Source organism: Mastigoproctus giganteus, chromosome 4, assembly GCF_048544385.1.
Source record: "Mastigoproctus giganteus isolate SK-2022 chromosome 4, ASM4854438v1, whole genome shotgun sequence".
Lineage (NCBI taxonomy): Eukaryota > Metazoa > Arthropoda > Arachnida > Uropygi > Thelyphonidae > Mastigoproctus > Mastigoproctus giganteus.
Genome location: NC_143578.1, coordinates 22,810,066 through 22,835,705, shown reverse-complemented (window position 1 = coordinate 22,835,705; position 25,640 = coordinate 22,810,066). Strand labels below are relative to the sequence as shown.

At 35.5% G+C, this 25,640-nt stretch overlaps 1 protein-coding gene across 3 annotated transcripts in view; it reads left to right on the top strand.

Moving 5' to 3' along the window:
* ebo (exportin ellipsoid body open) overlaps window positions 1-25,640 on the top strand; it is a 152,639-nt gene that overhangs the window by 116,048 nt on the left and 10,951 nt on the right. For all 3 annotated transcript variants that reach the window (XM_090371404.1, XM_090371402.1, XM_090371403.1), the window contains exons 22-25: window positions 2,498-2,609; window positions 6,912-7,070; window positions 16,214-16,312; window positions 21,718-21,948. In XM_090371404.1, coding sequence (XP_090227530.1) covers window positions 2,498-2,609; window positions 6,912-7,070; window positions 16,214-16,312; window positions 21,718-21,948 — 601 coding nt within the window. The remainder of the gene's footprint in view (window positions 1-2,497; window positions 2,610-6,911; window positions 7,071-16,213; window positions 16,313-21,717; window positions 21,949-25,640) is intronic.

The window sequence follows — 25,640 nt, the reverse complement described above, 5'->3', positions numbered from 1 at the left end:
GCTATAAATTGTTTATAAACTTAAATTTTAAACTTTCGGCGATAAACTTTCCTCGACTGAGTCTAGGAAAGTTTATCGCCCACAGTTAATCGCTAGCAGTTTACTGCCGCGTCAGTTTATCGCATAAACAATTTATAGCCTACAAATATTGCCAGGCAATATATATATATAATTTATATAAATTTATTTTTAACTTAAGTAGCATGTTTTAGGGAAGTGGGGGTTGGGCGTGCTGATTAGGGAGGTACTTATATATTTATAATCTCTTACAATCACAACATTTTCTTATTTTGAGTTTATTTTTCATCCTTTTGAGTTTGTGAACGCATCATGTCGGTGGAATTTTTGAAATCAGAAAAAGGAAAACCGAAATTGTGCTTTAGTGGGCATTTGTTTCATAAAGACAGGCAAAATTAAACAAAAATTCATTGGAAGTGTCAAAATTACCAAAAAACCAAATGTGCCGCTTGCTTAGTAAATAACACCATCGTTAAAACATGGAAGGAACACAATCATTGTGGAGACACAGCAGGAGTTGAGGCAGCACAACTTCTTGATACCATTCGAACTTTTGCAGAGACAACAAATAATACATCTCATGGTATTATTTCAAATGTTTCGAGAATCTGTAGCCAAGCAGCAGCCCCTAAGCTTCCAAGTGTAGATACAATGAAACGAACGATCCGAAATATAAGAAATCGAAAATTTTGATGGCCCAGTTCTTCCAACGCATCGTAGAGACATAGTTTTTACAGAAGAATATAAAACATCATGCAATGGAGAATTGTTTCTACAATTTGATTCTGGACTCTAGGACAATCGTATGTTAATTTTCAGTACAAAAAGAAATTTGCAGTTGTTAGCGCGAAGTGAACACTGGTATGCCGATGGGACTTTCAAAACTGTTCCCTTACTTTTTTATCAGCTGTATACGATACATGGATTCGAGGATAAAATATCGCTTCCATTAGTTTATGCATTATTGCTTAACAAGTCTGAGGAAACGTATGTATCTCTACTACAACAGCTGAAAGTATTGGAACCGGCTATGTCCCCGCAATCAATAACTATAGATTTTGAGACGGCGATGATGAATACTTGCAGAAGAGTTTTTCCTGACACTTCGAAACAGGGTTGTTTTTTCCACTTTTCACAATGTATTTTTCGTTCCATTCAGAATAATGGATTGAAACAACATTATGAAACTGATGCTAATTTTGCTTTAAATATGTGAATTTTGGCAGCAATTGCATTTGTGCCCACTCCAATTGTGACTGTCGTTTTTGAAAAATTGTGTGAAAATGGTGTTTTTCCTCCAGAATCACAAGAAGTTATTGATTATTTTGAGGATACATGGATTGGACGCCCAACCAGACGACATCTTCGTCGACCACCAAAGTATTCCCATGAAATGTGGAATGTATGCCAGCTTGTTCTAGAAGGATTACCAAGAACGAATAATTCTGTTGAAGGGTGGCATAGAGGATTTGAGGAACAAGTCGCTGCTTATCATCCCAACATTTGGAAATTTATCGATGGCATTAAAAAAAAACCAAGTATTAACGAAATGTGCATTGAACAATATTTAAGTGGAAGTGATACGGGCAACAAAAAAAAATAAGTATCGCGATTGTGATTTACGAATTAAAAGGCTTGTTAGTGCATACGATGAATGGGGTGATTGTTGATTATCTAAGAGGTATAACGCATAATATTTCTTATTAATAATTTACATACCGTGTTGTAAATATTACAGTTTCTTAGTAATTAATTATCCCAACGTGACGGATTCTGAAGATTGCATAAACATTCATTTTGAATTTTTGCAGTGTACTATGACATACCTAATGTTATAATTAGTTTAGTTTAAAATTAACCAATTGTTATATTGTTCGAATAATGGATTTTTTTACTATTTTTGTGATACGTGTAACTATTAAAATACATAATATACCTATTAAATTACATATTTCCATACTAGTGTTTTTTTCTATTTCTGTACTATTCCCTCACAGTTCATAGAATTCCAAAAATATGCTAATATGCTTAAGGCAGAAACTTAAATAAAAAATAACTTTTTATGATTTGACCAAACACATCTCATTGTTTCTAGACGGTAAAACACGATAAATTGACGTGGCAGTGAATTGCTGGTGATCAATTTTCCGGACCCCTTTCTTGTCATATAAGATGCACAATAAAGGAGGAAGCCACAATATATAAATACAAAAAGATATGTTGTAATTGTTGATATTTCTTATTTTTTCTGTCCCACTGAAGGCTGTGGGAAGTAACTCAAACTATCCACTTAGACACATGTGATTTGTGAGATATATATTAATAAATTAGTAGAATCAGCAGCACATGTCCATTTTTAAAATATACTTTTGAAGATGAGAAATTAATTAGTTATTCTGTGTAAGTGATATTGAAATAATTTATCTAGGATAACTATTTAATATAATTATATATTCAAACTTTTTAATGTATTTAATAGGTTTTTAGAACTGCTGCAGCAAATAGTTCAAGAACCAGGATCAGCTTTTAAGACATTTATTCCTAATACGATTAATTTATGTATGGACCAGATATACCCTATCGTTGCAGAGGTAATGAATTTCATTATTTCTATTAATGTTAAAAGCAATGGTGATTCTTGATAAAGCTTGAGCTTTAGAATGCAAACATTTAATCAAGAATAAAAATAAATTTTCAAAAATAACATTAATTTATTAATATTAATATAAATATTAAGTAATAGCAAAATTACAATATTAATGTTAAATTTTTATATATAACTTACTGAACCCAATTTGTACCAGTATTCTGATCATTTCCTTTCAAATTTGAGATTGATGCTAGCTGTTACATTTGTCTTTCCTGGTACTCCCAAATTTAGTACTACTTTTCATTCATTACTTCTATTTTGTGTTCTCTCTAATATGCATCAGTTATTTAATCCTAGTCAGTGGGCATACTAAATAAATATTTTTATTTGGGTCATCTTAGTGTTAATCTAGTATCCTGAATCAGAGACAGCATACTGATAAATAAAATTAGCCACATCATTCAAGCAATGAGCTTGCTATTAACTAATAGATCATGAACAGTTATTTAATATGATTTCCCTTATTTTTTAGCATATAGAATGCCACTCTCTTACCCTTAAGTAGGCGCCTCCGTAGCCAGGTGGGGAGGAGCAGCAGTGCGTAGTACACGCTTCTTGATTAGACCGGGGTTCGAACCCGTCACCACCAAATACGGAGGATGCGGAAAGGTCAGGGAATGACCACCGCATATCCCGGAGCAATATGGCCTTAGTTGCTAATGCTCCTAAAAAAAAAAAAAAAAAAGAAAAACCAAAATCTTACCCTTAAAAAACAAAAACTTTTTGCATAAAACAAACTGTTGGTTAGGCCCTACAATTTTCAATTATTTGTACATATTATGAAAAAGTCCAGAACATTCCAGCTGCACAGGATATTATCGGAGCTCAACTATCAGTTTCAAGTCCACCACTGGGTGATTTTTAGTGTATGGTACAGTATATGCCAAGCAAAATAAAAACCACTTATTATGATTTACTACGTGGTTTTTATTTTGTTTTCATATTGGCCAGTGGTGGCATCAGCATGCTTAAATGTAACATCAGTTCATATTTGGTGGAAGTTTCTTTGGCCCAAAAAATAAACTTTTGTGAGCTTTATTGCACATGCAGGCTGAGTTAGTTTATTTTGTGTTTTTGTGGTTTTTCCTCCCAGAAACTAGAGATTTCATCCTGCAAAACCGACAGACAACCCACACAATATATGCAGTTTACGAAAACAGTATTACTGTCTTATGACCCAAGCTGCCTTGGTGTAAATACTAAAACAACCTTCCATAATAACGTACCTGTCATCTTTTCCAGTTTTCCTGAAAGATTTTGCAAAATTGTATGCTTTTCGCAGAAGGTTTTTCTTCCAAATTTAAATTCAGTTTGCCATGTTTTTTTCAAGTGGACTTGTTGAATATACGGATGCCCACTGAAGAGTCAGGAATTTACACTTGGAGAAGGGAACTTCCATGATCCAACATATATGTGAATAAATCAATTGTGATACTTGGCATGCATTTTTGTTTCATCTCAAGCAGCTTAAAATAATGGCCTCTCATTGCAATAGTCTGATTGGTGTGCATCACTAAAATTTCGCTAGAATTTGTAAAAGAACTTAATAGTGAATCACCTTTGATCGAATTTGCTTTCTGTAGGGTATTACCATTTATTCATGCCCACTGTTGGGTGACTTTTTTGCTCATTTTGGTGTAGGATACAATACATGCTGAGTGCATTATGTTACTGTAATTTGTGCTCTTTTATACTTATATAGTTTCATAACATTTTTTGGTTAATTCCCTTAATTATTTGCTCTTGAAAAAGTTATTTGAAACGGCCACCTACCCAAGGATTATTTTTTTTTTTCTGTGAATATTGTTTTCTCCAGATGTATTGAGAGATGTATAGGTGTCAGAGACCTAATTAAGGATAAGAAAATTCATTGTTTCACATGTGGAAAAGTTCAAAAACAGTTCATGACTCTTGAGATGAATTGATAATAGTGTTGATGCTCAGTCAAAATATGATACTGGTACAAAGAATGATGATGATGCTGGTGTTCACTCAAAATAGTCAAGATTAGCCAGTCTTTTTTGGAGCCCATGGCGTTTTGAATAGTGGTCTGGTGAAAAAGAACAAAGTGAAATTCAGATCTTCTGTGTCAAATAAAATGCTAGGCATTTTGTCTTTAAAATGCAAATAATTGGACTTATGTCTCTCTCTCTCTCTCTCTCTCTCTCTCTCTCTCTCTCTCTCTGTGTGTGTGTGTGTGTGTGTGTGTGTGTGTGTGTGTGTGTGTGTGTGTGTGTGTGTGTGTGTGTGTGTGTGTGTGTGTGTGTAATGAATGAAACACACACAGTGAATTCCTTTGTATTGATGTGTGTTGATACACACACCAATACAAAGAAATTCAATTAAATCACGTGTGCATAATTGTAGTAGTAGAATTAATGCTCCAGGATGGCCACATAAGATCGGAGAATTTCGTGAGAGAGAGAGAATACAAGAATATTAGTAGTTGTGCAGGCTCAAACTATGGTCACTCAATCAGTGTGTACTTCTATACCCTTATATTTAAAATGGATATTTTGTCAAATATGAGCCTCAAAATGAATTCTGGTAATTAAGAGATATGTATAGCAGCATAATGAGGAATGGGTATATCCCACAATAGTTATTGTGCCTGGCAACCCAAAGGTCGCTGGTTCAAATCCCGCCTCGGGCTTGGATCAAAGTACAGTAATACCCCGAAGTTATGCGATAGTTGGGTCCGATGAATATTGCTTAAGTCGAATTCGCGTAAGTCGGGGTACAACTTTGCATATAAATACATATATATTTTGTTTAATTGGGACCAAGGACTAACAAAAACACTAGTTTTAGAAGAAAAATATTTAATAAAATTGCAGTTCTTTATACATATTAATACAAAATATGTATTAAAAAAATAAATGAGTTACATGAAAAAGTTATTTCGATGTTGATGGCTTCATAAAATCTAACAAATTTGTCTGACGACACAGCACCTTCTTTTTCTCACGCAGAATTTCTTCATAGCAAGCTAATAATTTTTTTATTCCTTGCTTTGTAGCTATAATGCATTCTTCATTAGAGTCTGTTTTCTAAAATTTTTAAGCCCTTTTCAATTGAGCTGAGACCTTCTGTCAAGCTTGCAATTGTCATGTGCTTTTCTGGTGGAACTGGGTCTGAAGAGTCGGATATTTCAGTGACATTTTGCTCACGCATCTCTATGAGCTCATTCATTGTCAGCTCCTGACTGTGAATCCAACAGCTCGTTGACATCATCACCATTGACTTCCAAATCTAATTGCCTGGCAAGATTAACAACTTCTTCTATCACATGAGTGACATGATCAGTTTCTGGCGTTGTTTTCGTCTCGGTTTTGAAAAAAAAAAAATGGACAAAGTTACTTCCAGACACCATTCAATGTTTTTTTGTGAATTTCATCTCAAGATTCTTCAATGATTCTTACGGAATCTAAAACATTGAATTGTTTCCAAAAGTCTTTAACAGATATCTCACTATTTTGTCTCATTGCTTCATTCAGACATGCAAACGAACGCCTTGTGTAGTAAGCCTTGAATGCTTTGATGACTCCCTGGTCCATCGGTTGAAGCAAGCTGGTTGTATTTGGAGGCAAAAACACAACTTTCACACGTCGGTCGAAATTAATTAGGGTGGTAGGAGGGTGACCAGGTGCATTGTCAATAAGAAGCATCACTTTAAATGGAATCTGTTTAGACTTGCAATAACGTTCGATTTCGGGTATGAAGTGGTGACCAAACCAGTCCTCAAAAACGGAAGCTGTCACCCAAGCTTTATGATTTGACTTCCAAATCACTGGTAAGCTAATTTTAGATACACACCAATAGAAAAAATGAAGAACCGCGTAACTCCGAGTTTGCGTAAGTCGGGGTAGCGTAAGTCGGGGTATTACTGTACTGCAAAAACCTTGGGAGGTGCACTATGGCCACAGAACCCGATGCGCCAACAACTACCAAAAAAAAAAAAAAACGTCCTTTGATTTGAATGCAACAAAAAAAAAAAAGAAAAAAGTGAAATCATTTAATGGGATAATATCACTATAGGGGTACCTATGGTGATATTATACACCAGCCATGCCATTTCAGTGCCCAGGAGGGCTGCTGCTGTTGTCATCACTGAGCAAGAACCAACTTGCTATTAACTATATTCTCTAATATTTTGGTAGAACACTATATGTAAGTTATGTAGTTGTCTTTTGTGAAACTTATTGCAGCACGTTTTGTTGAGAGTTTTCTTAATATATTTCAGCGGCCTTCTCCAGATGTCAAACAGACACTGTTTGAGCTTTTATACCAGACTTTGCTACACAATTGGAGGTACTTCTTCAAAACTAATGTCATTGCAACTTTAGGACAAGCAGGAAATGAAACTGTAGAGCATGCAGATCATTTTACAAAAATTATGGAGGCAAGTAAAAAAATTTCCAGTAGAAGTTATGTAAATTTTTTATTCTGTACCAGTTACTTAGTTACTGGATTTGCATAGTTTTTCGAATTTTGTATATATATATATACAGCAGGCCCCCGTTATAACGCGGTTCGCTTTACGCTGATTCGCTATAACGCTGTTCTTATATTATAACCCGTATCTGACTATAACGCTGTCACAGATCACTATAACGCTCTTTTACAGATTACATTTTTGACATATTTAACGAAATCGTTTCATTTGATGGAGTCGATAGCTTGAAAATGAATAGCAAAACAGCATTAAAACATTTCCCACGCCGACTTGAGCAATTTTCCCACGCTCAGTGAAATTTTCTCTCATGCTAATTTAAGTACAGTCACTTGTTACGTAGTTCCGAGATCAACATTTTAAAAAATGATGAAATATATTGCTTGTAATATTTGCGTTATATGCATTTATCCGAAGTCTAATTAGTCATCACTCAGTACAGTATTAGACATCGTGCAAAACGGACAGTTTACTTGAACATTGTATCATAATTAATTCAACCAACGCAGTTATATTTTCGAAGAGCTAATAATGACCGACAGGAATGAAAATGCAACAACGTCTGGGCGCAGTACGAAGACTATAAATGTAAGAAAAAGACTGAATTTGAAAATTAAATTAGACGTTTTGAAGCGAATCGATTCCGGTCAACGACAAGCGGATGTGTGCCATAATTTAGGACTCGCAAATTTAACTGTAAGAACAATTATGAAAAAATAAAGAATTAATTTTAGCAGCGGGTAAGATAGCTGTTCCACTGCAAGCAACTAGGACTAGACCAGCTATTAGGATTGAAATGGAAACACTTTAATTTTATTGAAGATAATATTCCAATGCAGAATTCAGTTAAGTTAATATTAAAAAGAGAGAGAGAGAGAGAGAAAGAGATTAGCCAATACGATGATCTGAAGAAAACTCGCCTAAAAAAAAAAAATGTGGAACCATTTAAAACTGGTAGAATAGATTTAAAATCCCGGGAGAAGCCGCTAGTGCAGATTAAGGAGCCGAAACTTTCAAAAAAGAACTTGTTAAAATTATTGAAGAGGGGTATTATGTGTCATACTTCCCAACAAGTTTTTAACATAGATGAAGCAGGACTTTTGTGGAAACGAATGCCTAAAAGAAGTTTCATATTGAAAGAAGAAAAAAACATGCCAGATTTCAAAGCGGCGAAGGATCGGTTGACTTTATTGTTGGGTGGTAACGCTGCGGGCCATTTAAAATTAATACCCCTTTTAGTTTATTTGGAAGAGGGCCAAAGTTCAACCCAAAATCGACACATTTTTCATGATTAAATTCATCCATTAAATTAAATCAATTAAATTTATTATTTTAATTGGAATTTTGTTTACTTTTGAGACGCAAGTAGTTACCACATAATTATACGTATGTAATGCAGAACATTTTATATGTACAAATATTTGAATATTAAATATTTTGACCGACATTTGTGCATCTTTTCATTACCGTTTATTATTGATTAGGAAATATCCTATGGCACCGACCGCAGCTCACAAATACATATGTTACCTTATGGGAAAGCGGCGCTCGCTTAGCGCGGATTCACTTAGCGCTCTGTTTTTCCGGAACGAATGATCAGCGTTAAGCGGGGGTCACCTGTATTTAATAACATACATATACACCAATGAGCCGAAACATTGACCACCTGCATCTCCGTAGCCAGGTGAGTAGAAGCTGCAGTGCGTAGCACACACTTCTTGATTAGACCGGGGTTCGAGCCAGTGACCACCAAATACGGAGGATGCAGAAAGGTCAGGGAATGACTACCACATATCCCTGGAGCAATATGGCCTTAGTTGCTAATGCTCCTAAAAACCAAACAACAACAATTGACCACCTACCTAATATGATGTTGGTCCTCCACATGTAGCCAAAACAGCTCGTACCCGCCGAGGCATGGATGCTGCAAGATTTCTAAATGTGTCTTGTGGTATCTGGTACTAACACGTAACCAGCAGATCCTTTAACTCCTGTAAGGTTCGCAGTTGAGATGCCGCAGATCAGGGTTGCTGTTCCAACACAAACCACAGATGCTCGATGGGATTGATGTCTGGGGAATTTGGAAGCCAGGGCAATACCTGGAAGTCTTCCTCATGTTCCGCAAACCAGTCTCGAACAATCCGGGTGGTGTGGCATTTTGTGTTGTCCTACTGAAAGACTGCACCACCAGAGGGGAAGACTTGCTGCAAAAGGGTGTACCTGGTCAGCAATGATGTTTAGGTAGGTGGTAGACGTCAGAGTGCCCAGCACATGGATTACTGGACCCAGGGATCCCAGCAAAATATCACCCAAAGCATGACACCACTGCCACTGACTTATTTTCGTCCCACGGCGCATACAGGCACCATCACATCCCCAGGTAAACGACGCACATGTACCTGGCCGCCCACATGATGCAACAGGAAACGTGATTCATCGAACCAGATGACCTTCTTCCACTCACTCAAGGTCCAGTTTTGATACTCGCGTGCCCATTGTAGGTGCTGTCACCGGTGGACCGTGGTTACATGGGCACTCAGAGCAGCGTGCAGCTACACAGCCCCATTTTCAGCAGAATCGGTGTATTGTGTGTTGTGACACAGTACACCGAATGTGTATTCCCATCACCAGCATTCCAATTAACAGCGAGTTGCACCACTGTTGCCACATGCCATATGGGAGAGCCATCGCTCACCTTGAGCATCGATGAGCCATGGTCATCCAACACCTTGCCTGTGGTTCATGGGTTCCCCCTCCTCGGACCAATTTCAGTAGGTATTAACCACGACTGACCATGAGCAGCCCACCAGCCGTGCCGTTTCGGATATGCTCTGACCCAGTTGTCTGGCCATTACAGTTTGGCCTTTGTCAAACTTGCTTAAGTCCACTGCCTTTCCCATCTGAAGAACAAGAGTAACACTGATTAATGGAGCTCAGTATCAGGTGTTTTTTATACCATGTCTTGACCTATGCATGCGGCGTAGTTCACCTACAGTTGTTTTAATTTGCATAACGACTCGCTGGTCATAATGTTTTGGATCATCGGTATATCATAAGTACATTTAGGGATCATAACTTATAACCACGTTATCAATAGGAAGAGCATTTGGTTTGGAGCAATTTGATTTACATAAAAATGTAAATCAACTTTTACATTTCAGTTGATGGTATATGTACCACCATGTGGTGGCACATTAATTTGGCAGTTTGTATATGGATATAAACTTCCAGACTATTTTTTATTGGTGTCATTTGTGAAAAGTCTTATTAATAAAGTATAAGATCATATTTAGTTATTATTAAATGTGACTGATAAATATTAATACTTACAGGCAGTAAACTCCATTTAATTCAACAGGGACTTCAGGTACACATTCATTGCTTTGTATCTAAACACATACATGCAAAACAAGCAAATGAACCATGAGAATAGCAGCATCTAAGACCCATTGGTGAAATGTAGATACCCACTGTGCTACTGGATCTCATGAAAATGTGTGCTAAAATGCTATTACTCACATATAGTAATAGCATTTTTCGGCCATTAAATTTTAAGTTTTGTAGTTTTTGCCACTTTTGTAAGCATCTATAAAAATTAGCTATATACCTTTAACTAAATATTTGCAACACTATTAATGTATAAGATATCAGTTATTTTCCATTCCACTTTAAAAAATAAAGTAAACTTCAATTATTATTATTATTATTAGCTATATGGTGCAAGGAAGCCTGAGGCTTATGCTGCACCAGCCAAAATTTCAGAATCACAGACAGAGAGAGAAGTAGAAGGGAATTACCAAGAAAAAGAATGATGATGATATCCAGCTCAGGAGACCCTGGGTGTGCCAAGCCCATACTCACCAGATGTGAGTCCCTGGGGTTATAATATTTTTTCTTTCCCCCATCCCACTAGCTTTTAATGCTCCTTTCTTCTGGTCCCATGACCATTACTATGGCATGCAATGCACTCTTTAATGTCTATAGTGCTCTCATTTAAAGTGCATTCCCACTTATATCACTTTTTTTTAATGCCCAAGAAGGAATAGACCAAACTAATCTGGTAAATTACTATGGTGATTGTTATTAAATAGTTGGACATCTAACAGTTTTGACATTAGATTTTAATAAAGCTTTTGATTTTTCAAGGTTGCTATATAAAGTGAAAGAAATTGGAGTTACTGGTAAGGTCCTATGCTGGATTGCAGGCTGGCTAAAAGATAGGATTCAGAGAGTTGTCATAAATCACAAGTCACAAGAAAGAAGTAAATCTAACAGGTCCTTTAATTGCAGTGGAAGGTCCATAGAAATGGCAAATGAGTTGAACAGATACTTATCAATATTTACAGTTGAAAGCAAGCACAAAACTTGGGGAAATGTTAAGGTATCAGACTGGTGTAAAATAAGATATAATGATCTGAGGCAAGTTTGTTTTTCAGGGTGAACAAGCATAGCAGATGTGGTTCCATGAGGATCAGTGTTGGGTCTCTTTCTATTTCTAATTTTAATAAATGATATTGATGAGGTAACCAAGATATGGTGTGAAAGTCTGTTGATGATTTGAAGGTGGGAAGGGTGGTTAACAACCTGTGCTAAGCCATGTTGCTTCAAAAAGACTTGGATTGGTTGCATATATGGTCTGAAAAATGGCAACTAAAGTTTAATGCTTCTAAATGTAAACTTATGCAGTTGGAGTGCCAGAAATCCTGGAGTCAATTATAGTCTAGGGGGAGAGGAGCTAAAAATGGTTCAAGACTTGTGTGTTATGATTAATCTGAGATAAAAGTTTCAGTACAGTGTAAACAGGTGACTAGGAAAACACATGGTATCCTGTCTATGATTTATGGGGCCTTTGCTAGTAGAGAGAAGGACATCATTATTCCTCTTTACAGGGCAATAGTTTCACTGCATTTGGGATATTGCACTCAGGTCTGGAGAAGGTTCAGAGTAAAGTAATCAGATTGGTGACAAATGCAAAGCATTGCAAATATGAAGACCAGCTCAGAAGGTGTGGACTGCAAGGTTTCACAACTACATATCTAAGGAGAGATATAATTGAGTGTGCAATGCGCTAAAGGGATTGAGTAAAATGAATGAGAAAGATACCAGGGAGGTACAAATATAAATCTGGATAAATAACAGATCAGATATTGTGAAGAGATCCAATGGAAGCTGTGAATCTAATTAAGTTAAAAGCAGAATTGGATGATTACCTTGTGACAATGGGAATAGTATGAATATTTTTCTTTATAACGTTCAGGATACCTTCAGTTTAATTCAATAAAACCTTTTTAAAATGTTTTGTCCTTTTTGTTTTTTTAATAGCAAATGAATTTAATTTAATTAAATGAATCTTAATAGCAAATGAAGGCTGATGGTGCCATTAAGGCAAGCATAGTACATTAAGCATGCAGGTTTTCAACTTTCGTGCTATACACTGCTTCACTAATATGCAACAAAAAAAAAAAAAAAAAAACCTGGGAAATCAATGTTATCTAACAAAATATTGATAAAATATGAAAAATAGCCTCCAAAGTATTGTAATGAGAATTTACTGTATTAATATTGGCCATTGGTGCAAGGAAGCCAATTCCTAATTAATTGATAATCATTAATTAAACCACAATTTTAAATGACTAAGAAACATAATCAGAATATATACATGGTACTTTGTTTTTCAGAAATCTCCACTACATTGTAGGTACTTATTCCATCTATATACCATATTTTTATATCCAGCTCACAAAAGTCTTTGTTGTTGATGGTACTATTGTTTGACAACTTTCTTGCACCCCATAATCCACATGGAATCAATGTTCTAACAGATCAGTTTCCAAAAACATAAATTGTGGATGAGTATAGGCAGACTTGTAACTAATATACATCATCCTGACTACTGATCATCTCATCTGCTGATCTATCTTGATGAAATTGTCTGCCAACATTTTCATTCTGTGATGACTGTTTGAGCTTGTCCTGGGCTAGGGTATATCCCTAGCATTTTCTTCCTTCATACATTTGTAGGCAGAACATACAGCTGTTGATGTACTCCTTTTACATAACTAGTGAATTTCTGCTGGAGAGAGTGAGGCCCTCAACAGCAAAAATTCATCTTGAATCATCTCATGATTCTGAGCAACATTACATTGAGCTAATTTGATTACTGGTAGATGACTTTCATCAACCAGTGAAATACCACCACTTTGCTTATTGGAGGCTTGAAGTGGTGAAACCCATGTTTAGTCTCTAGAGCAAAGTTTCCGGCACCCCCTCCCCCCATACTTCTCCTTTGACCCATGCACGGTACTAAGTACTATAGGTTTTGATACCTTTCGTGTTTGGGGTTTTCATTAAAAAAAAAAAAAAATTTGATTACATTAGCATTAGTAGAGGCATTTGATGCAAGAAAGCAAGCTTATGCAGCAACAGCCAAAAAAAAAAAAAAAAAAAAAAAAAAACACTTCCACTTCACCCCTCTGTTCATTCAAAATACCTGTCCAGCTGAGCCTTAAACTTATTTAGGCTATCAACTTCCACGACAAGGGATGGAAGTCTGTTCCACCAACCAACCACTCGCTGGCTAAAGGCAAATTTCTGCACGTCTATCCTACATCTGTCTTTCCTCAATTTGAATTTATGCCCTCTCAGGTGATTATTCTGAGCGAGAGGAAGAATCCCATCAGCATTGAGCATGCTCAAACCATTCAATGCTTTATACACCTCTATCAGATCACCTCGCTGGTGCCTAGTCTCCAGACACTGTAATTTGCAAAACTTAAGCCTTTCTTCGTAAGAGCACCCCTTTGTTCCATTCACTAATCTTGTTGCCCTTCTCTGTACTCGTTCCAGCAGCTCTACATCCTTCTTGAAATGAGGCCTCCAGACCTGCATACAGTACTGTAGGTGTGGCCTGACCATTGCCTTATACAAGGGAATAATCACCTCCTTATCCCTGCTAGAAAAATTCCTATATATCATTGACAATACACCATGAGCTACTCTTGCAGCCCGTCTACACTGCTCAGAGAACTTCATATCTGCCTGCACAACCACCCCCAGGTCCCTTTCATTCTCTACCACTGTCAGTGTAGTACCACAGAGTTGATACGTTGCTCTGGGGTTGCTGTTTCCCATGTGTAGTACTTTACATTTGTCAATGTTAAACTTCATTTGCCACCTCTCAGCCCATCTGCTCAACCTTTCCAGATCCTGTTGCAGCAGCATAGTGTCAGTAGTGTCCTTGACTACCCTGCCTACCTTTGTATCATCTACAAACTTGGACATTAAGCTTGATATACCATCATCAATATCATTTATGAATACAGAAAACAATAATGGACCCAACACTAAGCCCTGAGGGACTCCACTAATAACATTAGTCCACGATGAGCAGTGTCCATTGATTACCACTCTGTCTTCTCCCCCTCAGCCACCCCCTTTATCCACAGCAGCAATTTGCCTCCAATGTCACACTGCTCCAATTTGTGCAGCAGTCTTCCATGTGCAACAGTATCAAAAGCCTTTCTAAGATCCAATTATATAATATCAAAGTTATTCCCTGCATCCAGTTCCTTTGTGACTGCATCATAGTATCCAATCAAATTGGTCAGGCAAGACTTCCCCTTAACAAAACCATGCTGTGTCCGAGCTATAACTGAAGTCTTGTCTAAATGATCCTGCAGTGCTTCTTTAACTAGTGCCTCCATTAATTTTCCTGGAACAGAAGTTAAACTCACAGGTCTATAATTGCTTGTGTCAGCCTTTGATCCTCCTTTGTGAATTGGGGTCACATTGAAAATGAAATGCCCTGTGCATTTCATTTTCAAAATACATTACCACCACACCCTTTTGGCATCTCTCATATTGTGGATATAACTTCGCAACTGTGATGGCTTGTTGTATTATCTGGGTACCTACCTGCCCACTGATGAAGCCGAATAGCTTTGAAACGATCAGTCTGGGTGGTGGTACTACTGAAAATAAATAACAGTAGTCTTCTCTATTAGAGAAGCGTTATTTATTTGAAGTAATGCAATAGTAGCTATCTCTTTGTGTGAAGGCAACCACATTGAGATACAATTAAAACGATACCCTCTATGCTACATACGTAGCTCAAGTTTATGGGTTAACTATGGTGTATTCACACCGATACTATATAGTTAATTATCAAAACCCATTAATAATTTTGAAATTAATTTGAAAATGAAATTTGAACTAAAATTAATATAAAATACTAACTTTAGTTGGGGAACAGTAGTGACTTCAAAATACATTGCATTTCAATAATCTGTTATTCATTTGATGAGGATATATTGTACATATAAATTCAATCGAATATATCTCGATCCTGAACAAATATAGTGATCTCATCTTCCATTCTGCTTTTGGGAGCACCTCTGTGATGATTATTCTTTTAGGATAGAGTTGAGCAGCTGTATTACATTTTTTATTGATGCTCTCCACATCCTGAGATCTTCTGAATTTTACTGAATTTTAAATTCAGTAACGGTATAAGCAGTGGTAATAATTAAATTTCATTAAAAATATTTAAACACTTTGTAAAGATATTCCTTGATCATAGAGGAAAAAAGTCAACTCATCAGCCAATGTAAGGTAACTCTAAAAAGCCAACTTGCAGTGATGAATGACTTAGTTGGCAATCAGTTTTTACAAATCATATCTGAAGGAAACAAGAGAGCCATGGTTTCAAAGGTAAGAGTGTTTTTAATAATCATATGATCAAGGAACATACATTTACCACAAATTTTTTTTTTTTTTTTTTTAATTATAGTTTAGTTTTGTAAAATGTTTGTGAATTTTCAAAAATACAACTTCAGAGCTGACTCTGAAGTTGTATTTAATGTTTGTTACTTTCGAATGATTAGTATTAGAATTTATAGTTTGGTTCATACTAAATAAATCATAATACTAAGTATTATGAAGTATAATATGCCTGTTTAAAAAGAAAAATATTTAAATACTATAATTTTTTTCTAAACTGCAGCTTCTTTTCAGTTTATAATAATAATAATAAATATTAATTTAATTGAGCATATCTTAGCAATAATTTGATATGATTGAAACTGTATTTACAGGCATATGGACAATCCTTCTTGCAGTCTGATATCAGCCTCTTCCAACAGAATTTAGAAGCACTAGAAAACCTTAATAACAAATGGAAACTTTATCATAAAGTATGAATGTTTCTGTAATAAAGTCTTTCATCCTTTTACTACTGTAGAAGTATATATCCCAGTGACTAAAATGTTTATAAATGTCTATTCATACACATTTGATAAATGACAGATTTCAGCAAATTTTTGTTGTTTTACTAACCTGCTAGTGTTAAATTCAAATATTTATTTTTAAAGTATCATTTGAGATGATATCGGGTATGTGATATTTTGTACTAAAACATGTTTATCTTTTCTTTATTTTCAAACTGAATAAACCTATGACATACAATGTCAAATAAAAAATGTTCCAGGCTGAGTTGGTTAAAAAAATATCAGAATGTCAAATAAGAAAAACTTAATTTTTATTCTGTAACTTAAAATGTCTGGATTTTTTTTAAATTTTATTTATTTATTTTTTCTCTCTCCACAAAAGTTTATTTTTATTTGTCATTGATGATAAGCAATTTCATATTGTCATTTTTAGAATGTTGCTTTGTGAAAAAGATCTTTTATAAAATTGGGCATTTTCTAGATAAAACCTCCCTCAGACTGGAAAAAATGACTATTGAAACATTTGGTAATAAAGCTTTATCAAGAGATGGGATATTTGAAGGGTACAAGCACTTCAATACAGCATCATTGAGGACAATGCAAGGTGTGAGACACATTACACTGCTAACAAGTTGGAACAATATCTAAATTGTTGACGCTCCTAAAAACTGAAAACATGTCAGCAAATGATGAACTTGTCTTCTGCATTAGAGGTATTATTCAAGCAATCATAAACTAAAAACTGAAGTGTAACCAAGCACCTTCTGAAGTGTGTCACAATAACCCAAAGTATCGTGACACCCAAAGGATGTCACCAAATTTTGGAAAATACCCTAAGTATTGTTTTCAATCTGATTTATATTGATGTAATTGATTAATTGAAGTACAGTCATTGAGTAATATAGGGTAGGGCAAAAAGTATTTCCACCAAATTTGGAAGACTTTTGTATTTTTTATAGTATGCCATACTATACTTCCCACTTTAGTGGTAACATTAAAAATTTACATTTATTTCACATATGCCTCAGTTTGGCGGCTTACGAAGCCATAGACATATTCTTTTGTTTGAAAATTAATAAACAACTTAGTTGATTTCAAATAGCCTTGGTTAAGCTTGTACTTAGTACGGTACATATTCCTCTCTCTTACTCTTGTTTATATGTTTTGGCTGAAAACAAAGGATGTTGCATATTTTTGCATTTACCATTGACCCAAAGGAGTTGTTGCACACTGTACACAATGGAAAAATTTTTTTCACTAGAAATGTGGTGGACTTGGTATATTTTTTAATGGTGATTTTGAATGTGTAGCCCATTTTCTCATAGCATTCTCAGTTTACAAGACTTTGTTTTAGTTCATATGTACTTGTTTCTCCTCTTTTGGTCAGTCTGTTCTAATGAACAGACTGACCAAAAGAGGAGGCAGGAGTTTTCTAGATCTTACTGCAGTTTCTGGTATTTTCTAGACTATTCTACACCACCTTCTTGCACATCAGACAGTTAAATGAGGAGGTATCACAGTTTTTCCCTCTGGTTTCCTTCAATGTATATTCTATGAACGTTATGTTTTATTGACTGTATTCCCTGTTTATCTAGTAATATATGCCAGACGTTTCAGTGCTCTAACTCTTATGTTTCTTTTGTTACAGGGCTGAATGTGACAGAGTGTCATGGATAAAGTTGAATATCAATCCATTATCATATTCCTGTTTTCTCTATCTTTGTTACCTTGTGCCACACATGCTTTATTCCCCTGACTTGGCATCTTCTGACTTCTTCCTCTTTTTGCAGCTGAAATCATTTGTGTGGAAAGCATTTTTTTGGTAATTCAAAGGTAATCTTTGCAACAGAAGCATGGTTTCAAGAGCAAAGTGCAACCTTCTAAAAAATAGCATAAGGAAGTGCCACAAAAGATTGGAGAAATGTCACTTTGGGTGGTGACTACATAGAAGAGTAATATATGTTCCAAATCTCAACCTCCTGGGATACAACATAAAACATGGTGACAGTAAAAACTTTAATACCCCCCTTTGTATAAAGCACACATCCCAGAAAAACAGTCAGCCGTTATAAGTATGTGAGCAAAACTTGTTACATATTAAACTCATGCTCTTTTTATAGTTTATGGTGCAAACTGCAAATGTGCTTTTAAAATGTTATGTCAATGTGTTAATTCACTGTTTAGCTTTTGTGGGTGGTGATACACAACTAAATTTCACAGACAGTCAGTAATACCCATAATTGAAGAAAGCAAATGAACTTTATTTTGGAACATTTATTTTTAACCAGACTGGTTAAAAATAAATGCAAAGTATCGGTGCCATTCACTGTTCCCATGGTGGAGAGGGAATCAACCAGTCATATGACTAGTTGGCTCCCTATTTTTATGTAACTCAACTTGAAAAACAGAAAAGGAAAAGACAAAAAAAAACTGGGTATCCAAATATCCCACCAGCCTTTAGAGAACACAATGGAAATAGCCCAGACCCAAACAAGCCTTATCTTATAACTCACAGTGAATTGAATGACCTTCTGTGTGTGATTTAAACCTATATAAGGCAAGGCCAAGGCTTTTAGATTCAAGGAATGGAATTTACTGCAAAAAAGGTACAAGTATATCTATATTTTATATATGACAAAAAGAGCTTTCTTTGTATTTTGTTATGGAAGCTTCACTTTGCTACTGTATTGATCTTGAAGGTCTGCTTTATGGCCTTGAAAGAGCATATAAACCAGAAGAATGGAAGCTTTTTCAACTCTGAGTCATGCTGTCCACCCTTGAAAGGTCACACTTTTATGAGTTAAGACTATATGTGAGGTGTGGCTATTAAATAAGACTGTGCATACTACACACCATGCACCACCTGTGAAACAAAGGCACAGCAGTTGGCCTTTAACCTTTCCCTAGTTATCACATTCCAACACACTCATTCGCTTTGCAGTTAAACAGGTTTTCATTACCTTGTGTTTTTGTAGTTTGCCAAAAAAAAACGACATAAAAGAATTGGATAACAATTCAACCTCAAATTTTTAACAAAACTAAAAACACCAACTGAAAATTACAAGTCATTACATCAAGTTTATGGGGAAGATACTGTCAGGAGCTTGAGTGTTTGAATGATATAAAAGATTTTTAGAAGGAAGAGAGAATGTGGAAGACAGTCATGACCGGGCTATCCTTTATCCATGAAAACTGATGGAAATGTGGACCAGGAGTGAGGATATTGATTAGAAGAGATCTTTGTTTAAACATTAGAATGGTTGTGTCAGAACTCGATATGGACAAAAACAGATTTTAACTGAAAATTTAGACATGAAAAAAGTGTGCCAAGATGTTCGCCAAAATTTTTGAATGAAGATCAAAGAATGAAGACTCCAAGTTAGCATTAGTAAAGGTAAATGATGCAAGAAAGCGAGCTAATATAGCATCAACGAAAAAAAAAAAAAAAAAAAAAACACCCCTTCTCATTTCACCCATTCACTCAGTCCAGATGTTTGTCTAGTTCTGCCTTCAATCTGTTTAAGCTATCAACTTCTACAACGACAGATGGAAGTTTGTTCCAGCAATCAACCATCTGCTGGCTACAGGCAAACTTCCGCACATCTATCCTACAACTGTCTTTCCTCAATTTGAATTTATGCCCTCTCAGGCAATTATTCTGAGCAAGAGGAAGAATCCCATCAGCATTTTAGACCGGGGTTCGAGCCCATGACCACCAAATACGGAGGATGCGGCAAGGTCAGAGAAGGACCACCACATATCCCCGGAGCAATATGGCCTTAGTTGCTAATGCTCCTAAAAAAAAAAAAAAACAAATAACCAAATAACCCATCAGCATTGAACAAGCTCAAACCATTCAAGGCTTTATACACCTCAATTAGATCACATTGCAGGTGCCTAGTCTTCAGACACTGTAATTTGCAAAACTTTAGCCTTTCTTCATAATTCACTAATCTTGTTGCCATTCTCTGTACTCTTTCCAGCAGCTCTATATCCTTCTTAATGTGGCCTCCAGACCTGTATATGGCACCTCTGTAGCCAGGTGGGCAGGAGGAGCAGTGCATAGCACACACTTCTTGATTAGACCGGGGTTCGAGCCCCGTGTACCACCAAATACGGAGGATGCAGAAAGGTCAGGGAATGACCACTGCATATCCCTGGAGCAATATGGCCTTAGTTGCTAATGCTCCTAAAAACCAAATAACAAACAACAGACCTGTATACAGTACTCAAGGTGTGACCTGACCATTGCCTTATACAAGGGGATAATCACCTCCTTGTCTCTGCTAGCAAAATTCCTATATATCATTGACAGAACTCCATGACCTGCTCTGGCAGCCTGTCTGCAGTATGATCCAAAAACTAAGACAGTCAATGCAATGAAAGACAAAACAATCCCCATAACAAAAAAAGCAAGAATGTCAAAATCAAAAATGAAAACCATGCTTATTTTCTTCAATATTAATAGAATTATTATTGCTGGATATAACCAAATCAGACATACTAAATTGAAGTTCTGACAAGGCTGCATGAAAAAAATCAAAAGATGAGACATGAATTTTGGAAAGATGGTTGGATGCTCCAGCATACAATGTACTCTGTTTGCTAGTTTCTGGCTAAAAAACAAAATCTCTCTGTGTGTGTGTGTGTGTGTGTGTGTGTGTGTGTGTGTGTGTGTGTGTGTGTGTGTGTGTGTGTGTGTGTGTGTGTGTGTGTGTGTGTGTGTGTGTGTGTGTGTGTGTGTGTGTGTGCTTATACCCCACTCACCATATTCAGGAAAAAATTACCGAAGTATTAAAAGGGCTTAAGAGGGAAGATGTCTTCCAGAAATGTTTGTGCTTGGAAGAAATGTATGGAACAGTGTGTGCAAGCCTGAGGTAATTATTTTGAAAGGGGTTAATTGTAAGGTACAAAGTATTTCATTATATTTATTTTATTGTGACAGCCTTGTAATCTAATAACCAAAAAACTGTGTGCGCGATCCCTTTGCAAATGTTTAAAAATTCATATACTCAAGGTCTGGCCACTTCTGTACATATATATTTTAAAAGTAATAGTACTGAAGAAATAAAAATTTATAAAAAGGAGAATGGAAGTGCAGAGGTATCACAGTTCAGTGAAGGATTACATGCCAAATGCTGCGAGAATCATAAGTAAAAAGAGAAATGGCATGGAAATTAAATTTAATTGATAAAATAAAATTGTTAATTAATTAACATATAATTGTATATAATCATTTCTTTACCTAAAACATAATTATTAGAATTGGATCATTTTCTTAAAAAAAAATAAAACAGTTCCCTTTTAATAACTGCACTCTTTAAACTTATATGCAAAAATTCTAATTTGGTTCTTGCATTTTTCATTTAAAGGGTTTGTTTCGGATGGTAATGTTGAATCAATTCCTCAATGTGTTACTGCAGACTTTGGTGCTTAAGACTCACAATCTGTTACAAGAAGAGATTGGCATTACAATCTACAACATGGCTTCTGTAGACTTTGATAATTTTTACTCCTCTTTCCTGCCTCAGTTTCTGTCATCATGTCAAGGTCTTGACGACAACCAGAAAACAATTCTTGGACAAAACTTTAAGCTAGAAACTGTAAGTACTTTGCACTCAGTGATATAATAATGATAGAATTTAAGTACAGTAAGAATATTAGCATGTCAAAAATGTGCAGGCTGGATTGAAAAGACTTGGAACAGATTAATGAAAATTGGCTTTTACAGAAAGTTATTGATACGTTTTTTACAAGCAAACTTTTAAAGTGAAGCTAGAATATCAGAAAGAAATTATGAAATGCATTGCAAATGTAAAATTATGTGAAACATTTTAAAGTTAGTTAGGTTTTCTCAGTCTTGCCCCTCTTTTTTAATATTTTTATCATTGAAGGTTTAAGTCAGTATGATATTTTTAGTTGCCTTTTTCTTTATTGAAATACTCAAGAAGAATTAGGCTTAACTTTAAAATTCAGACCCCTGGAGCAGTTTGAAGTTGGTTTGCTTTCTAACATTAGTGTATTCTATCAGTCTTTCTAACATCATGAATGAACTAACCTTTGATATGTATAGTGCCGTCTGTTGATATATATATTTTGGATTATTTACTCCTTAGAATGGCATTAAAAAACTAAACAAGTTTTAAGTAATGAGTATAGCAAAATTATAAATAATACTTAAAGGAAATATAAAAATGCTAAACTTATGGATATAGGTCAAAATTTTATATAAGTTTCATGCTGTTGATTTTGCCACAACCTACTTGTATTGTTTTGACATGGAAGTTTTACTGACTGTCAAAATAGAGATTAGATCTACAAATTTGTGATCACTTATGAGTGCTTTACAACATACCATTTCCTACAATGGATAAAATTAAAGATGTGCTGCAACCCTATCTGGAGCATTTCAGATGGGAAGGATAGAGTTTTGTTATGCATAACAAAATTGTTTACGGTGCCACTGATCCAGATAAATCTGTCCCATAAATTGAATTGTACATTTAATTTCCTGTTTAAATCTTAAGACAGCCACTTTAAGTGGCTGTCTTAAGATTTAAACCTTCAGTTGCATAGAGCAGTGGTTCCCAACTAGAGTGCCACAACCCTTTTAAAGTATGCCATGAGACTGGAAAACATTCCATTGAGTTTGATGGTAATCACTATTTCGGTGTGCCATTGATATTAGTCTTTTACCTTAAAGTGTAACTTGAGTGACAAAAGTTTGGGAACCACTGGCATAGAGGATTTATATCATAATTTAAGATTTATATTTTTGTAGCCTTTTGCATGGTTTGTGCTGTGTCATTGCATTCTGCCAGTGATACGGCAGAGGTTTTTTAACAACAGTATTATTGAGTTCTCTTCTCTCAATGTGAATTAGCAATTCATTTTTTAAGCATCTGCTTATACACCTCCCAAAACAGTTTAGAGAATCTGGCATTCCACTATCTGCATGCCTCCTGTTGTTATCAAATGAAATAGCTTGAAATGCTAGGTCACATGGCATAACAGACCTGCAGTTCCTCTGGAATTTGTGCCATAGGAAAGGTAGGCACAACAGTAACTCTTCAGGAGGCATGATCATAGATGCTTATTCAGTGGAAGCATTGTTATATGCGGTGGAAGAGTTCACTCATATATCATTGCAAACAGTATCTAGGTGTTTTCAATCCATAGCTATTGTGGAACAAAACTAACAAGAAGTCTGTCCAGAAGATACCTTCATGACTGGAACTATGGATGTCTGGCTTACCATGCATCTAAAATTTAGAAGGCAAAATCACCAAAACCTTTAACGCTGAATTGCACATGGCTCTATGGCAATCTGCTAGTCTCCTGTATGTGTGAGAACAGACAAATCCAAATAGATTTGTCTGTTATACTTACAGTTGGCCGAGCACTAGAAGCATGCAATGCGAACAAATGATTCATGGTTTTCATTGATAAATAATAATGTATGCATAAGGTTGTGGATGGAGCAACATGGATCAGTGAATCCTGAATGTATCCTACCCTCTGTACAGGGTATTCTCATTGGGGTACAGCATGGTTTTTTCATTGTTCTGGGGAAACTCTGTAACCCGGATGGTATATCTGAATATTCTGTTTCATAATGCTGAAATTGTACTCAGACCACAATGGATTGTTCCAGAGATTGAGCAAAAATGGTATGCAGATCATTCTAGCAATATGTAGCATCTGCTTGGCCCACAATTGCTGGAGAAGAATTCCAATATATGAGATCACTTGCAATGACACATGTGAGCAAGCCTCAGCAAGCAATGAATCTGATGAATTTAAAGGTCATTCTTGAACTGAAATGGAATAACATCAACATCACTCTGTAAGTAGAATCCATGCCATGCAGATTGTTGCTTGTAGTTCCAAAGGTGGACTTGCATGCTATTAGGTAAATTCCCTTCTATTTTGTTAAATATATCGTCATATATATCAAGCATTACATCTTTTTTTTTTCATTTGTATTAATTTCAAAACAGCTTTAAAATGAAAAATGGGGGAAGGTAATTTCACAGGTATAATTAACATTAAAAAAAAAAAAAATCCAAATTTTTTTACACACCATTGGGTATAAAAGGATTGTTTATACTGTGGTAGTACAAATAGTCCCAGACTATCCAAAAAGAAAAAGAAAAACATTCAAAAATTCATAAAACTCATCATTACTTTTTTTTTTCTGGTGCAGCAGTATCTTCTACACCTAGTTATGTTACTTAATTCAATTGCTGATCTGAATTCAGAGAATTTTGACTTTTCTAAGCCCACATCGTGGCAACTGAGGCTAACAGGTATGATTTCCACCCCCCCCCACTCATTCTGATTTTCAAACCTTTCATACTGCCATCCATTATAAACTGTCTGCTATTACTTAGAAACACAGAAGAGATGACAGCACCTACTTGAAGATTTCCAAGCAATTCATATATAAATGGACACATTATTTGAAACTACATTAAAAGTGTAAATATACATATGTAAGGCCCACTCGTGAAAAACAAAAGTACAATAGAATCCCTGATTGGCAGATACCAATGGAGAATTCCTAAAGTGTTCATTATTTTTACTGTTTTTTTTTTTTTTTTTTTTTTGTTTGACAAAAAATTTACATTTTCTTTTTCAGCATTTATAAATATTCTCCCTGCTCTTTAAAATAAATAGTATTTCCAGTCTGTTTTCCTGACTTTAAACCTTGAAGGAAATTGTAATTGTTAATCATAAATAAATAATACAGAGACTAAAATTAAAATAATATGAAGGTAGGAGTACTGTCTTGTCCTTTTTTTATGTATTGCAGTCAGCAGGATTTAAATCACCAGAATGTAATGATCTTATTTGCTCACAACAGGATAAACTTTGTCTTCATAATGGGATGTCATGATATTGCACTACTTTTAGACATTTCATTGCCAAAAATTTGATCTGCCATTTATTTAAAAAATGGACATTGCTATTACAGTCTATTTAATTTTTGATTGTACAAACTCAAAGCTGCCTCTGATAGACAGTAGAAAATAGCAAAATGTTTGTAGAAAGGAAAGATCGATAGAAATGCTGTCTGAAATTGAAGATGCCAAACTCATCAATCTCACCTGTTTCAGGACAGCCTTCATACAACACAGGTGGTCTTTAAAAGATTATCTGTAATCTGAAGGCAAAATATCACAAAGAATTTGTCTGGTGTGATCTCCTATCCATATTTCAACCCACACTAGTATTTATGCTTATCACAACGTTGTCATAGCATTTTGATGTGGACTGACATCCGTTCCTTAAT